The 16,404-nt window shown below is 38.5% G+C and overlaps 1 protein-coding gene across 9 annotated transcripts in view; it reads left to right on the plus strand.

The window, feature by feature from the left end:
- LOC122806326 (protein unc-13 homolog B-like) overlaps positions 1 to 16,404 on the plus strand; it is a 2,554,726-nt gene that overhangs the window by 1,181,962 nt on the left and 1,356,360 nt on the right. For all 9 annotated transcript variants that reach the window (XM_044076650.1, XM_044076675.1, XM_044076685.1 and 6 more), the window contains one exon: positions 4,920 to 5,083. In XM_044076650.1, the coding sequence (XP_043932585.1) occupies positions 4,920 to 5,083 (164 nt within the window). The remainder of the gene's footprint in view (positions 1 to 4,919; positions 5,084 to 16,404) is intronic.

Here is a 16,404-nt window from a genome sequence, read left to right on the forward strand (position 1 = left end):
AAATATGTATTTCTGACTTGGAATGGCAACCAATAATTTATTAATTTATAAAACTTTAAGTGAGGGAATGTATGTCTTCCTAGTATTTTATTTTTTATTTATTGACATTTGTTAACCGGGTTAGTCCAACTGGAATTTTGTCCCATTTTCAGTGGAGACCCAAGGAGAAAAGCTCCAGATAGTACAATAAAATATTATAGTAGTAGACAAGCCCAGCTAACAGAATAGAAATAAAACTAGCATTACAGTAATAAACAATAGAAAAGCAACACTAATAACAGTTAAATGTCAGCAAAAAACATTTTTCTGTCAAGATACTAAGTAACTGTACTAGTGGGGCAGTGTGTGACAAGGATCAACTGAGAGTGATTCCAATGTGGGGGAAGAGATCACTATGTAGGGTCATAGCAGGGGCAGATTCTGGAATTGAGTAAATGTGTCTTAAGTTTCTTTTTAAATAGTGGAGTGTGAGAGATTCAACGTATGTCAAGGGGAAGTTTGTTCCAGGCTTGGGCCACAGAGTGTTTGTAGAGTAGCTTTCCTACTGACTTATTTGGGTGGTAAATATCAAGCAGTTGTTGATTAGAAGTGCAGAGGGGTCTAGATGGGGTGTACACAGAGACAAGGAGAGATAAAGATGGACAGTAGGATGGTTTAAAGAGCATAGAGTGCAGCATGTGAAATTGGTAGAGATGTAGTAGTTGTGGGAGTTCTAGCCATTGTAGAGACTTTAAAGCAATACAGTGGTGTGAGTTGTTTGGGGAGTTAGTGATGAATCTGGCTATTTTGTGGTAGGATTGTTGGAGTTTGTTCAGAGTAGTTTTTTGGATATTTGTGAGAACTGGAGCGGCATAGAGGAAAGAGGGGAAGAGAAGTGCGTGTCCTAGGGTGAGTCTAGCCTCGAGACTGAGATATTTTTTGTTTTGGTATAACAGACCTAGTTTTTGATGTGTTTTTTTTATGCATTGCTGTATGTGTTGATTGAATTTTAGTTCATCATCGATGATGACTCCTAGGAGTTTGGTGTGGGTGTCAGGTAGGATAGCTGTGTTATTACATGACTAATGACAAAGGAGGATTTATGATGAGTAAGAGAGTGGGACAGAAACAGTAAGAGTTTGTTTTTTGTGGGATTGAGGATCAGTAAGTTTTCTGAAAGCCATTGTTCAGTGGAAAGTAGAGCTGTTTGGGTTAGGGAGTGTAGGTTAGAGATGTTGTTGGATGTAGAAATGATTGTGGAGTCATCTGCATATTGTATGAGAGAAGACTAATCACACGAACTGAAAATAAATCATTGGTGAATATGTTGAATAAGAGGGGACCCAAGATAGAACCTTGTGGAACACCAGTAGAGATAGGCAAGAAAGGAGAAGGGGAAGAGAGCCATTTGAATGATTGTTTGCGTCCAGACAGATAGCTAGCGAACCAGCTGAGGGTGGAGGAGGAAAGGTGAAGGTTAGCAAGTTTCGATAGAAGTAATGAATGAGACACTGTATCAAAAGCTTTGGAGAGGTCAAGAAAGAGACAGGAAGTAAGTTTATTGTTGTCCAAAGATTCTGCAATGGTGTGAGTGAAGGAGAGTAGAGCAGTAGTTGTACTGTGAGAGGGGCAAAAGCCATGTTGAGTAGGGGTAAGTTTTGATTGAGAAGGTGATGGAGAAGCTGAGTGTGGATACATTTTTCTAATATCTTAGATAGAATGGCAATAGGTCGATAGTTTGAAGGGTCAGTGGAGTTACCTCCTTTATGGAGAGGGATAATGTAGAAAGATTTCCAAAGGGTAGGATTAGTAGATTCTTGCATAGATCTATATATTAATATTGTCACTGGGTAGGCAGTAGTGTCAGCTGTGAGTTTGAGGAAGGTAGGAGGTAATTTGTCAGTAGAGGGGAGCAGGGTTTGAGTTTGAGCAGTAGAGATTTGATGTAGAAAATGGGAACAGGCTTAAAGGAAAAACAAGTATTGTTGGGGGTGGGTGTGCGGTCAGGTAAAGTGGAAGAGGTAGGTTGAGAGGGTAGGAGATTTTGGATGGAGGAGATAAAATGTGAATTAATCAGGGTAGTTGTTTCCTCAGTTGTGTTTGGGTAGGGTGAGGGGTTAGAGGGACTACCTGGGTAAAGAATGCTGTTGAGTGTTGTCCAAAATTTACGAGGATTTGAATTATATTTGTTCTGGCCTGAGCTATAGAATGACTTATTTTCTATTATTGCCTGTTTTTTAGCAATATTCCATAGTTGTTTGTATTTGAGAAGAAGAGGTGTTTCTTTAGATTTGATCCAGGCTTTCCAGACATTGTCGCTTTGTTTCATGATGGACTTAGTTTCTTTTGAAAGCCAAGGAGCGTGATTGGATTTCACTCTAATCTTCCTGGAGGGGGCTAGGAAGTCCAGAGTATTCAGAAAAGTGCTGTTAAAAGTGTTGACAGAATCATTTAGAGTGAGTTGTTTAAGGCTGGACCAGTCCATGTTTTGTAGAATCGAGTTAAACTGTGAAGAATTAAATGTAGATAGTTTTCTACAGTCTTTGAAAAGGTGAAGTTTAAGAGTGTGGGAGTTGTATCTTAGGATGGAGGTAGGGAGATGGTTACTAAGGGAATCTGATAAGGCTGTGGGCTGGTGGTAGAGATGGGGGGGGGTGTTGGTAAGAATCCAGTCTATTATGGAGCTGGAGGCTGAGGTTTTGTGGAAGCGAGTGGGGGTAGAAATGAGTTGGTGGAAACCATCAAGGTGAATACTATGTAAGGGACAGTCAGTAGATAGTTTTGACCAGTCTATATTGACATTGCCAAGAATGAGTGTTTCATAAGGTATGTTGAGAGTGAACCAGGATAAGATGTTTTCTAGAATGGGTATATTGTTGCCAGGAGGAATATAGATGGAAGCTATAGCCAGTTTTTTGTGAGGATTCAGATGAATGTTTGGAATGAGAAGTTCAGCAGGTTGGAAGCTGGGAATAGATGTGGGGTAAGGTGAAAGGTTGAGGGTGTTAGAGTAGAGGATGGCTACACCACAGCCTTTCTTTGAAGGTCTGTCAGGGTGGTAGATGTTATAGCCAGGAGGGAGAATTTCACTATTACAGATATGTGGCTTGAGCCATGTTTCAGATAGGGATAGGATGTGAGGGGTTTTGTAAGCAATCCAAGAGTGTAGCTCAGTAGTTTTATTAGCTAGGCTTTGGATATTCAGTGAATAAAAGGTTAGGTGTTTACATTGAGGTGAGTTATGAGACAGGGGTTGTGTGTTTGGTAAGTTGTTGGAAGAGAATTCTGAGGAGGAGGTAGATAAGGTAGATGGGGGGATGGGGAGAGGGGAGGTGTAGAGGGGCCTGGATTGGGGTGGATGTCCCCGGAGGAGAGTAGGTCTTTAGTGAGAAGAGCGATTGATGTGAAAGGTTGATAGTATTTGGGTGGTTTAGATTTAGTCTTATTAGATGGTTTGAGAACTTGCAGTATGTGTCTTTTGTATAGAGTTGAGGTAGAGGTGTTAAATAGGTTTGGAGAGATGGTGAAGCAAGAAGAAGTAGGAAAGCTGTAGAATGAGTGAGAAGTTGGAGAACAGAGGACTGGATATGTGAGGTGGTTGTGATAGGATGTAGAGATAGGGAGTAGAGTGAGTAGTGTTGCAGATATAAGTAGATGCAGCATGATGGCTAGTTTGGATTGGGTGTGGAGAGAGGAAGTTAGGAAAGGATGTGGGAGTGGAGTTAAGCATAAAGTGGAATTGTAGTGGATGGCTTGGCAAGAAGGGGAGGGATGGTTAAGTATAAAGGAAACTGTACTGGGGTGGGTGGGAATGTGGGGGTAGGGTAGGGGAGAGAATGGAGCGGGGCTGCGCCGGCAAGGAAGGATCCAGTAAAAAACAATCCATGAAAGAGGAGAAAGGGAGAGAAGAGAGAGTGTAGGGTTCTAGCTATAGCAGAGGTAGTGGGCCAGAGATTAGGATAGCAGGGGGTTAGAAGCAAAGCACAAGTATAGAAGCTTAATGAAGGGCAAGGTAGGGCAAGGAATAAGGGGGAGCTTAGGATCTCTTGCTGTGGTGGAGAGGACATGAGCAGATAGAAGGAGGAATGGATATGGGGAAGAGTAATTTGGATTGTGTGGGTATGCTTTAACAGTGGAGAGGAGTAGGGCTGAGTGGGGGTAGGAAGACTGAGGGATTAGCAGGTTAGAGTAGGAGAATGGGGTAGTGGAGTGGGGGCAGTCAGCAGGTGAGCTACAGCCAACACAGGGGTAGCCCTGAGATTACAGGCAGCATATATATGTTCCAGGTGAGTAGTACATACTTTGTTTAGTCCACTAAGAGAGGACACAGTCCACAGATGTTTGGCAGGAGGTGGAATTCCAGAGTATTTGGGCCAGGAGTAGATTCAGGGAAGCACAGGTAGCGTTAAATAACCTGTAAAACAAAAATAAAATTACATAAGACAAGTGAGTTGCAAGGGGCTATGAGAGTGGCTCAGTAAATGAGTAATATGGGGGACAACTGAAGTGAGTGTAAGGTAGGAATAGGGTGAGATATGAGTGGGGGTGAGTGGCAGTGGTGCAGGATTAGTGTAGTGGGGGTATAAAAGTAGTGGGACACTATTACAGTTACAGAATTAGTTTACACATTGCATGAGATGGTTCAAGTAAAAAAAATATGAAATTCAAACACTTAAACAGCAGATATAGTGCCAATCTGCAACAGTTAATACACTTAGGGTAACAGGTAATCAATCACTTAAACAGCAGATATTAAGCCTAGTAATGAAGTGTATAAAGTAGTGAATAAAGATGAGGATGAACCATTGAATGGCTTTGAAATAACAAAAAAGTTACTTTTTTGTGAATTCTTGTATTAACTAACTTCTGCCTGTAAATACATTAACTGTGTCATACACATTTTGAACATTTGCATTTAATAGTGTCTCTTTCACTTTTAGAATCTTTTCCATTATCTTACTGATGGTGTTGGGAGTGGAGGGGTAAAGATCCCTGATGCCAAAGGAGATGATGCTTGGAAGGTTTACTTCGACGAGACTGCCCAAGAAATAGTGGATGAATTTGCAATGCGCTATGGGATAGAATCCATTTACCAGGCCATGACGTGAGTTCTTTAATCACTTTTAAGAATTAAAATGGTATTAATGGTCTGAAATATGCATTTTCATGAATGTCTAAAACCATCAAATGTGTCTCTCAAGCAACATTTTAAGAAAATTATAGAAGCTGTTGAATATTTTATTAAATTATTATAGTTTAGACTGATTTCAAGCTTGTGTTAGTCAAACACTTGTGGTATCACATTCTGAGTAATGGAGAGTGTGCATTGCCTATGTAAAGATCTATTAGATGTAAATAAGATTGCTTATTCCTTTCTTTACAGACATTTGCACCAGTTGTAACAGTGAGAACAGAAATTCTATAGCTAGGTAATATATGTTTCCATTCCTCTGGCAAGAAGAGTGGATGTATACTGATATTTTTGATGTTGATGTTAATCAAATTTGTTGCAGTGTATTTCATGGCCTTACAAATGAGACTCATTGTGCTGATGGGCCTATAGATTACTGGGTAATGGTGTTTTTTCGCCAACAGTGTATGAAGTACTTCTGTTACTGAGCCTGAAGCCAGACTCCAGTTAAATAGCTTATGGAGAGGTTTTACAAGGGTGTATTTAGTAAAGCAATAACCGTTGATGTGGTGTGGTATATTGAAGATTTAACCATGGTTGGTGTGGTTTAATCACGAGGGCGAAGCCCGAGTAATTAAATAAAGAAAACTGTGGGTAAATGTTCAATATACCACAACCACGAAGTCAGTTATTGCTATTATACAATGACATTATTTAAGAAAAAAGATACTTACTTTTCTTAAATAATGTCTTTGTATAACGGCGCATTATTGTTCTTCCACTAGTTGTGGTACACTGATCCTTGTCTTGATGTGCTGAGCATGTGTATGGAACTTGCTTCCCATGCATACCCAGTACATCAATGCTTTGAAATGGAAGCAATGCAGAAAAGAAAGGCTTCGTTGCTTCATTTTTTTCTTTTTGTTTTTTTTTATTTGTCCAAAAAAATGTTTTGAGGACTTTATACCAACGGAAAAAAGTCTGGGCGACCTGGCCTTTTTCCATTGGTATATTGTGGGATTTGCAACGGGCACACTGGCCAATCAGCATGCACGTTTTGGAATATTAATGGGAGGGTCATTATATAATACTGTATAACAAACAGCTCAATGTGTTAGCAGGTCCTGTGGTGTTTGGGACAGCCCTTTCAGTTCATATTCTTTAGTGATGATAGGAGATTTCAGAGATATGGGGATTGTAGAGCTTTGGAAAATCATCTAAAAAGTGAAATTTGCACTAACTTTATTTGCTAGTATATGAGCAATATCCACTGGGTTCAAGTTGGTTTTGCCATTGTCGAATGTTGTTTCTTAGCTTTTCTAAAATAAAAAAGAGGGATTTGTAATTGCCCTTGGCTTCAGATGACAACCTCAGTTCACGGGACATCTTATAGGTTCATAGTTGTTTACTAGCTTATTATAGTGGATCTAGTAGTCTGTTTTTTTGTTTTTTTCTTATTCTTTTTTAACTTATGTCAAAGTCTAGTTATTTTCCCCTAGCTTGATGGGGTTTAGATCTGTTTTATATTTTAATGAGTTTTTCCTTTTACTGTAGATTTTATTGATGTTGGACCACCAACATGGTTTGCTTTTAAATTTCCCACTGTAAGTAAATCTGGATATGACTTCCAATTGTATACTTTTATGTATGTGGGTATAAAATTCCTTTGTAAATCTGTTTGCTGAGGTGATGATCGGGGTAGTAGTGATGTAACTGAATTTCGAGGCCTCATAGAATTTGAGATTTGTAAGTTTGAATCCTTTGAATTACAGTGTACTTTTTTTTTGGGGGGGGTAGATAGCTTGAGGGAGAAGGTTCCTAGCTTATAGTCTGATTTAATTAGAGAGGGAGTTAATAGTACAGTTGTGTATGATGACACTGCATTTGTAAATACCAGTTAAGAAATATTTTGTCCACTAGATGGTATATTGACAATCTGGCCCATTGAGTTTTTACTTGTAAGATCTAAAAACTTCTGAACATATTCTACTCTGGAGGTGTAGGAACTCCAATGATTGGATGGGCAGTATGTTTCCCAGAATGAAGGAGTAGTTCATCCTTGACATTTAGGAACCTGCCCTGACCTTCTGGGGTTCACATAAGGAGTCCTGTAGCATTAGATTAGCTGGTAGTTGATTTTGTTTAGCCTGATTTGGAGTTGAAAAAGTTTCATTTGTGGGTCTCTGGGAATCTGTCTGGAGGTAATACTGTGTCTCCAAATACATACATTCCACCACAGTTGCCACTGTGCTATGAAGGCAAGGAAGGCATTGACCTCATGTATGGAGGGGAGTGCGTGCTGTGCATTTAAACCATGTTTTAGTGATTGCACATATCAGAATGCCTTTCAAATGCAGGAGTGTCTCAAGTGTGTTGTTGTTTCGGCTTCTGGTATTGAGCAGAACCACCTTAATTTGGTCCTGCCTTGATAATTATGCCTTTACTACATTGGGATTTTCACTGGACTGGATAAAGCATTTTTTTTGAGTGGGGTGCACTAAATGCATCTTATGGCCAATGAGGATGTACTCATTTATTTGCATTCTCTATTTTTTTTTAAGTATTAAAATAATACCATTTGCAGGAAGTTCAAAAGTATTTTACATCATTACTAGCTGTAGGGACCGTCCACTATTTCATTTCTTTGAATGGGAGTATTTTTTTCTTTGTAAAAGTGCATTCATTTATGAGAGATTGAGTTAGTTGCTTTGATTTTTCCACCCTTAATTATTCACAGCATGAAATGCATTAGTGTGTAGGAGATTTACTTACAAAATATTTAAGTGATTTTGTAAATGTAAGATATTTAAAGGTTATTTGCTGTAGGCAGGTGTTGTATTGGTCATTTTGAGAGTGGTACTGTTAGGCTTGCTGCTGCACACTGCTTAGTAATACTTATTTAATTAAACCTCATGGTTTATCTTAATAGTCAAGTCTCTCACAGTAAACCCCAAGTGCATAATTTTATTATCTGAAATGAAAAAAATGATGAAATGTAAGCCTGTAGAAGTGAGTTTTTTAGTACAATTCCTCAGCTTTTGTAAACTGATGAAAATAGTAGTAAAGCAACTGGTAAATTAGAATTGTTTCTCTTGTGGTTTGCATTATTCAGCATATTTCCATGTGTGCCTGCTATGTACAGGAGAACATTGCTGAGCTGTTATTGTACAAGCACGCTAGGAGTGTGTTTAGCACAAGTGAATAAACACAAAGCATAATATTGAAAAATTATATCTCATGATGTTTATTGGGACCTAGGAGATTCAAAAGGGAATTGATAAAACCCTTAGAGAAGGTAAATCTTTAAGCTTTGACATAGTTCCTGATTCTGCTTGAAAGAAGCAAGTGTATACAGTAATATGAGCTCATCAGCGCCAAGTCGTACTAAACATGCTCAGTCATGTTTAAAAGTACACTAATGTAATAAAAGTATTTTTTTTCATTTTTCTATTTTATTCATCTGCTTGAGTTGTATGATTTGTCAGGACTGTTTAATATTGTTTAGTAAGCAGTCTCTCCTTTCTAGTCGTTTCTTAATCAAAATTTAGGCATTATTCAGCCTGTCGTTATTGCTGTTTAGCCAGTCAAATGTTAATGTTTTCTAATGTTGTTTGAAGGCAGATTACTTAGGGTATGTAAAGGATCCTGATGTGTGATCATTGATGAATGAAATGATTGGGGGATCAGGAGTGTAAATTAAATGCTGGGGATAAGTAAAATGTAACATATATCTTTAAGTTCAGAGGAAATTTGTTGTGTGCAAGCTGGCTTATAGCTTGTATGAAATGCAGAAAAATAAAGGATATCTGTACAGAAAGTGTTAAATGGGCTGTATACTGGTGGGGGGGGTATGACTGCTGTAGTAAAAATGTTAGCGTACAACAGAGTGTAGTTTCTGTCTGGAACTGGGTGCTGCTTTTCTTGACTTCTCTTTTGTCTAGTATGCAGAAGAAATGAAATTAGGCATGCAAAACATTACTGAAACATGGAAAGGAGAGAATAAAAAGAATATGAAATAGTACGAGGGAAAAGGAAGGGCCAAGTAAAAGGGAAGTAAGGTGGTGCATCTGGTAGTACTTTAACTGTACTTCAAGAAATAATGGATCTGGCCAAAATACAGACTAGAATTGAGACATTGTTAAATATTTTGAAGCCAAAGATAAAGAGTTGGATGCCTTTATATCTCACAAGTGATCCGGATCATTTAAATAAATAAAGAAAGAAAGCTGCGACTGTTCGTGATAATGGAAGCTGAGGTGATATGGAAGAGGAAACGCATGAAGGGAATTAGTAGTATTTAAAGTTAAATAGGAAGTGGTAAAAGGCAGGAATTCTTTCCTTTAAAATCTCCTTCATATAGCACCATTAAGTGTGCATGGTATAAAGCAGAAGAAAATATATTACTATTTAAGAAGGAAAGTTGCAGGTATAGGTTAGCGGAAGAAATCCATTAAAGTTAGCTTATGATAGGTTGTAAAAGTTAAGTAATATCAGAGACATTTTTAATATTTTTTACAGTGTGTATAGCATGTGCGTGAGAATGTGATCCCTGTGTTAAGAATGGTATCCAAAATGAGATTGGTTCCTGCCCTGGGACCTGTGATTGCAGGAATTTGTATTATATCTCCCTTTTAGCCCTAAAATAGATAAAGCAAATATTGGAGAATGAATGAATGTTTCTTTTGTACTCTTTGGGGAGTGGTGCCTGATTATGTGGAAATACTACTGAAAACATAGTTAGGGTTGAATCTGTTTGAACATTGAGGCATATAAATTTGATTTGTTAGAGACTGGAGACAGGTTCGTCACACTATAACTACCCCTTTTCTGGAACAAACTTCCACTACAGATAAGCAATGTAACAAATGATCTTCCTTTAAAAAGGAGATAGACATTTGGATGGATATTTACAGAATCATCCCCTGGCATGACTGGGATGGTCTGTCCTTGAAAAAGGAGATAAGGTCAAAAGGTGTATACTGTCAAGGCCTAAATGGCCAGGTAGCCAAGTTGCCTTTTATTTTCCATGTTTATGTTTATATGAACCAGGGAAATTCTAGTTAACTAATGTATCTCACGAGGAATTTGTGGACTGACTTCATTCCTCTCCTGTTATGACACTTGACAAAGCAGGAACCAGAGAATTAATGAAAAAAATTCAAATTGAGTAGTGATGAAAAATACTTACCTTCTTGTGCACGTCTGTGTATGATGCTAGAGTTGTTACATGTGATTTAAGTGGCGTAAGTAGTTAAACTGTGTATGCAGTGTTAAAATGATAAATACTGCAGTTAACCAGCAAGACATTTGAATGAATACACCATTTTCAGGTAATAGTTTGTACTATAGATTATATAATTTCTTGTAGTACTTCACATATTATGGTAGGATTGAAAAGGGAGTACTATATAGACAATTCCCTTTTGAACTTGCTGATAGGAAGCCGAATTTTGGACAGGATTTTTTAAACCAGGATGTGTTTAGTGAATGATTTTTTTTTTTGGGTGTGGGGGGATTTACCAAATCATGTCTGGTTCTAGGAACAGTCAGTCAGCGTTATAGATCATGGCAAATGAGATTTATTTTTAAGGAAAATGACAAAATTTACTACTGAGCAGCCAGGTAGGGCCAATCAGTAACCAAATGGGATAAGTCATTTCAAACACAAAAAGGGAAGTTGGCTAGGTTTAAAATATTGGTATCCTTAATGTCATGGCCAAAGCTCTTGAGCATATTGATAGCCCATCAGCAGCTGACAGTGTGCATTGATGTGCAAAATATCATAAGCTTCTCCCAAGATGGCTTTAGAAAGGCTTTGTGTTTAACACACTGCACTGTAAATCTTGTCAGAATAGGTTCATGGGTATTTACTGGCCATGCAGTCCAGGGGTCCATTAATGAATTTAGCCTAAATTCCCAGTTATTCCAAAGCACTGTCTGGTTAAGTGGCCTGCTCAAGGTCACACAGTAAGAAAATGAAGGGTGATGGATTCAAACCCTGTACCACAGGAAGTAGCTTATTAACAACTCACAGCCTTAATCCTCTTTAATGATTGCCAGACTGGTAGTATAGTTCAGTGAAAAACTAAACAATGGGGAAGTAGTGTCAGGGCTAGTTTTAGGCATTTGTGAAAACCTTCACACCGTCATTCAGAGGAGAGAAGTGGGTGTCACCTTGAATTTCTATGCTTTGTTATTTAAAGGTGATATTACTGGGTTTTCTTCCAGATTACTATTTTGAGACACTTTTGTAAAAAAAAAAAAAATATTTGGTTACATTGAGGAATTATAGGGGTTTCTTCACTTTTGGCTATTTTAGACAATACTTTTATTATATATATATATATATATATATATATATATATATATATATATATATATATATATATATCATAGAATATGAGAGATTAACAGTATATTATATATTTTTTAAGATGCATGGGTTATGAAGTATGTGTACATCACCATGCAGTTTTTCTGGAGAATGTAATTCAGCTTTATGAATCAGGACTGAATTATACATTATTTATAAAGTCACTGCCACCAAAGCTTACAGGTTATTTTTTTGTATATGTTTTTTTCTCAATGCACCTACTAACTGCCAGGTCTCCTGTTATTATTCAGGCCTGTTTGTTGCCCAGTCTTTGGGTATTCCCCAGTGAGGATGACAGCTCATCAGGGGAGACCAGCAAGCAGCGTTGCTGGCGGATTGTACCCTCACTGGTATCCTGGCAATGTAGGGTATTCAGGCCTAAGCACTATCCTGGGTAGGAGGGCATGTGACCCTTATCACTGTGGGTACCACAGTGCCCTTTCTGATGAAATTGCATGCTGTTGTGCATTTCTGATGAGGATTACCCCGAAGCAGCATGATGCCCTTGGGGCTGCACCTTGCAGCCTTGCTGTTCCTTTGAAAGACTGTTGCTTTGGGGATGGCCCTGGACCTTCCCTGATGGGTATGTCAATCCTTCCCCATCAAGTAATCAAGATAGTAACTGAGATTTGGCCAAATGGATATTTTCTAAACATTCAGTTACATTTTGAGTTACAAATGAGCTGAACAACTTCAGCTTTTAAGGGTGGTGCTTGTTTTCCTGTTTTGAAATATTGTACAAAATTATGCATAATAGAAACATTTTGTTTTTATAGTTTATTAATGTATATGGAAAATTTTTTTTTTTTTATGATTGCAAAAAAAAAAAAAAGAGGTGGATAGAGGTGCCACTGTAGGAGAAGGAATTACAAACAACCATGCAGAGGACTATAGATTGTAGCATTAACAAGAGCATGGTGCATAGAATAAGGAAAGCAGAAAGGTGGAGGGCAGTGAGAAAGGCAACATGCATGCAGCTGGCAAAGCTGGATGCATATTCTGAGTGGGTTATTAAAAAAGAAATGCTGTCTAGTAAGATGCAAGTTTTAACATAAAATTAATTTTTGCTTACTTGGAAAATGGATAACTTAACTGATTTAAAACATGGAGTACAATAACCCCTGGCCAACAATGCTTTTTGTGAAATGTGGGTTCAGTTAGGAAGGAGTTGGTTAATGAAAGAATTATTTTGAAGGCAGTGAGATGTTTCAGAAATTCTGGATGGATCCTGGAAAATTAGAGGAGTGGCATTTTCGAAAATGGAACAGAAAGCTGCTTTTTTTTGCTCTGGAAAGCAGTCTTAGAAGCTTGTTATGGTTTATGTGACTGCTTCTGTTTTTGTGGGAGAATTGAAATGTTACTTTGCAAAATAATTGCCTGCAGAAGTAAGGGTTTTATTTACCTTTGTCAATGAAGAAAGGGCTTAAATTTAAATGCTAGTAACAAGTACTAAATGTGTTATGAGAACAGTGTTTTAAATGAGTAATATGAAAGGGTAGAGAAAGGCAGCACTTTTTATGGTTTGCAATTTTCAAAAAGCCTTTTGTGGGTTTTAAGTAAAAAGTAGCATCTTAATAAATGAGAGACAGTTATATATGAAAAACTGATGTGCAATTCTAATGTAGAACAAATGTAATATTTATATGCGTACTCTCTCTTTTATTTTTGTATTTGCATTTATAGGTTTTTAGTATAGAAAGCTGTTAAAGTGTTTACAACAGATGGTTGGATAGATACAGTATAAGAAAGTAAAAATTAATTCTGCAGTATAAAAAAGTAAAAATGAATTGCTGAATTAGACTAAGAATCACTTGGACTCATGTTCAGGTTTGTATATTGGCTGCTAAATGTTTTCAGGAGATGGTACAGTTTTGAATGTTTTGATTGCTCTAAGTTGTATGTATGGACTGACAGTGTATAAAATGTATTACTCTTTCTTTTGGCAGGGTGAAGCATTTAAATGCATTAACTATAAAGTTTGCCCTGATTGCTAAAAAAAATTGTCACTGGAATCAGAACTGTAATAAAACCAATCAGCATCACAGTCCTTGTGCTTCTAGGTATTGCACACAGTAGCATGTGCAAAACTTTAGTCACATTAGTCCTCAGCTAGTAGATGTACTCATTTGTGCCTGCTGCTCATATGATTGGTCTGCATATCCTTGGAATATATAACTGGTAAATAATTATCCAAGTTCAAAAGACTTCTACAGTGGGCCACTGCTGGGATTTCCTCTTAGAGATTCTGATTTCAGAATAAAATTCTTGCATACCCTAGTTGCTGTACATGGAGGCATAGGTACCTCCAGTCAGCATACATTATGAAATGCAATGTGCTAGGAGGGCATGTCATCTCTTCATGGTCCCCCAGCTCTTTTCTGGCACAGACACTTCTTGATCTCAGTTCTATTGTATGTCATTGGGAAAGTCTCTCATTTGATGTCTAAAAGCTTAGACCTTCCCTTTGTTCTTGACCTTGTCAGAATATTAGCCAACCCCTACTATCACTACATTTCCTGCTTAGGATAACTGCATATTGTGAAGGAATGTCATAAGTACTAGAGCTTCATTCTAGCCACATGATTGAACTGTGTACAAGACGCTGTGGTCCTAGCTCACCTCTTATAAGGTATAAGCATTACAGCATAGTCAACAAAGAATTTGGTGTTAAGTTTCCTCACATGGGCCTGGGAAGGGGTCATAGCAGAGGGAAAAGGTAAAGGATCAGGAGAGAGAAGACATAGGCCAAAGCCTCAGTCAGAATGTGTCTGTTACTAGAGGATTACCAGAATCCCTTCAGTTATTGTTTGCACTCCATCAGCTCACAAATAACTGAACTTATGGACAAGCGCTGACTGAAGACATTAAAGAGATCAGCAGAGGGGGCTTCTGGGCAGCCACCATTGGAGGTTGAGTTCTAGGATTTCAGCACCAGTCTGCTGTTGATTGATCCTCCAGAGTGGTGTCTCATTGGCCTTTTTGTGTGGAGATAGCAGTTTCACTCTCAACTGAGTACCTCAGTAGTTGAATCCAGAATTGGAAAGTTTCATTCTTTCACCTCTTACTTAAGTTGAAGTAGGCTTACTACTCAGGGTTGATAGGACTCCTGCCACTCATTCCATGACCTTTGGCCTATGGGCATCCCTTGATTTCAGATATTCAAGCAACATTTGATATCTGGTGGGAGGCGCCCTTGCAGATACTGTAAGTGTTGTTTTAGTGAACATGGTCTGATAGCTTTACAGGGCTTTCAATGCCCAGACCTTTCATATCGTAGTGCTTCCCCCATTATTCACTCTTCCACATGTTAAGGCTCTCTATCTGTAATATAACACTCGCCCATTTTTCAACTTTGCCTTCTACATCATGTGAGTGCAAGTAACGCCATCTCCAGCCAGAGCTAATGATTGAAGTGTGTCTTTTTCTCCTTCATTTTGCCCTTAACAGGGATATTCTGAGGAAAACTGAAGTATTTTCTTATAGTTAAAGAAAAGCCTAGTTACATTTCCTCTTAGTGTATCTGTCCACTGATTTTTCTTTCCTTTGTGGAATTCCTTGTGTGTGTGAGGTCCCACTTGCATTGGCTTATAGTCCATTTGTCTTCTCACCATGGAAGAAGAACTGTGTCTCATCCCTCTGTTACATATACATTTTTCAAAGTAAAAATGTTCATATTCTACATTTCCTACTCCTGAAAACACTGAAGTTATCTGTAGTTGTTGTTCTTCTTTCGGCTTTTCCTGGTTAGGGGTCACCACAGCAGAACTTCGGTCCGCTAATGATTGTCAGTAGATTTTTATGGTGCCGAGGTGCCAGTTCGACGCCCAACCTTCAACGAAGGCACGCCCATTCACGCATGTCTTTCGAAGGCCACTTGACCGCGGGAGGACATTTAGACTCCACACAGAAGGTGCTCCAGTTACAAATTGAATGGGAAAACCTCTTGCTGTGAGGCGACAATGCTACCGCTGCACCACCGTGGCTTATAGCACCATATAAACTGAGTGACACCCTGATGAAACATCCCAGCACAGGTTCATTTGTGATGTGTGATAAATGTCATGCTTTAGGCAGGATGGACAAGAGGGTATGCTCCTTTGTCCAGTCTGAGCTACCTGAATCCTGTTGTGTCTGTGTCATGTCCCATTTTCTTTTGTCCATCTGGGACTTTAATGTGTTTGAACTGGTGGCGAAATTCCATAGACTCTGGATGAAGGAACTGTAGAGAAAAGTCTTAATTGGTCTTTATCAGAAGCTCCCATAAAGCACAGTGTTGAAGCTTTGGTTAGAGCAGCAGAATCTGGCATTTATTTCTTCCAGATTGGGTGTCTTATGCAGTCCCTCTGTAAAAATAAGCGTAGACATTGTTCTGGATGCCACATTCTATTGATAAATGCTGTTTAGTTTGGATTCTCTGCTACCCATTGAAGATCACTAGAAAAGAAAATGAGCGACTTCCATGTAAAGAGTTTTTTTATGATACACTCTGACTCCATATACTTTTAGAACATCCCATTTCACCCAAAAGAAATCCATTGCAGGTGAAGCCAAACATCATGTGGCTCTGTCCCTCTAGTGACACTGCAATCAGCATTTCGCAAGAGGAAAATCACAGGACACAAATGGTATGCAGGAGGCTGATTCTTTAAGTATGCCCCATGTTTGAGAAGCAGTAGGCTCTGTGATTTCAAATGTTCATGTCAAGCTAGTAAGTTCTTCCATTTCCAAATTTCCCGTAAAAGGACTAGTCAGTCTCTACAAAATTCCTAAATCAGTTCCATTCTCAGCTCTTCAGGGAGGCCTTAAAATTTCTTCCTGCTTTGGAGTGAGGAAAGAGATCTGTTCAGTTTCTTTCTTGTTCTGAAGGAAGTTAGTTTCTTTCCCATTTTGGATTTCAATTGTCATATGCGGCATGTTATAC

Source organism: Protopterus annectens, chromosome 1.part1 (genome assembly GCF_019279795.1).
Source record: "Protopterus annectens isolate FY-2018-M chromosome 1.part1, PAN1.0, whole genome shotgun sequence".
NCBI lineage: Eukaryota > Metazoa > Chordata > Ceratodontiformes > Protopteridae > Protopterus > Protopterus annectens.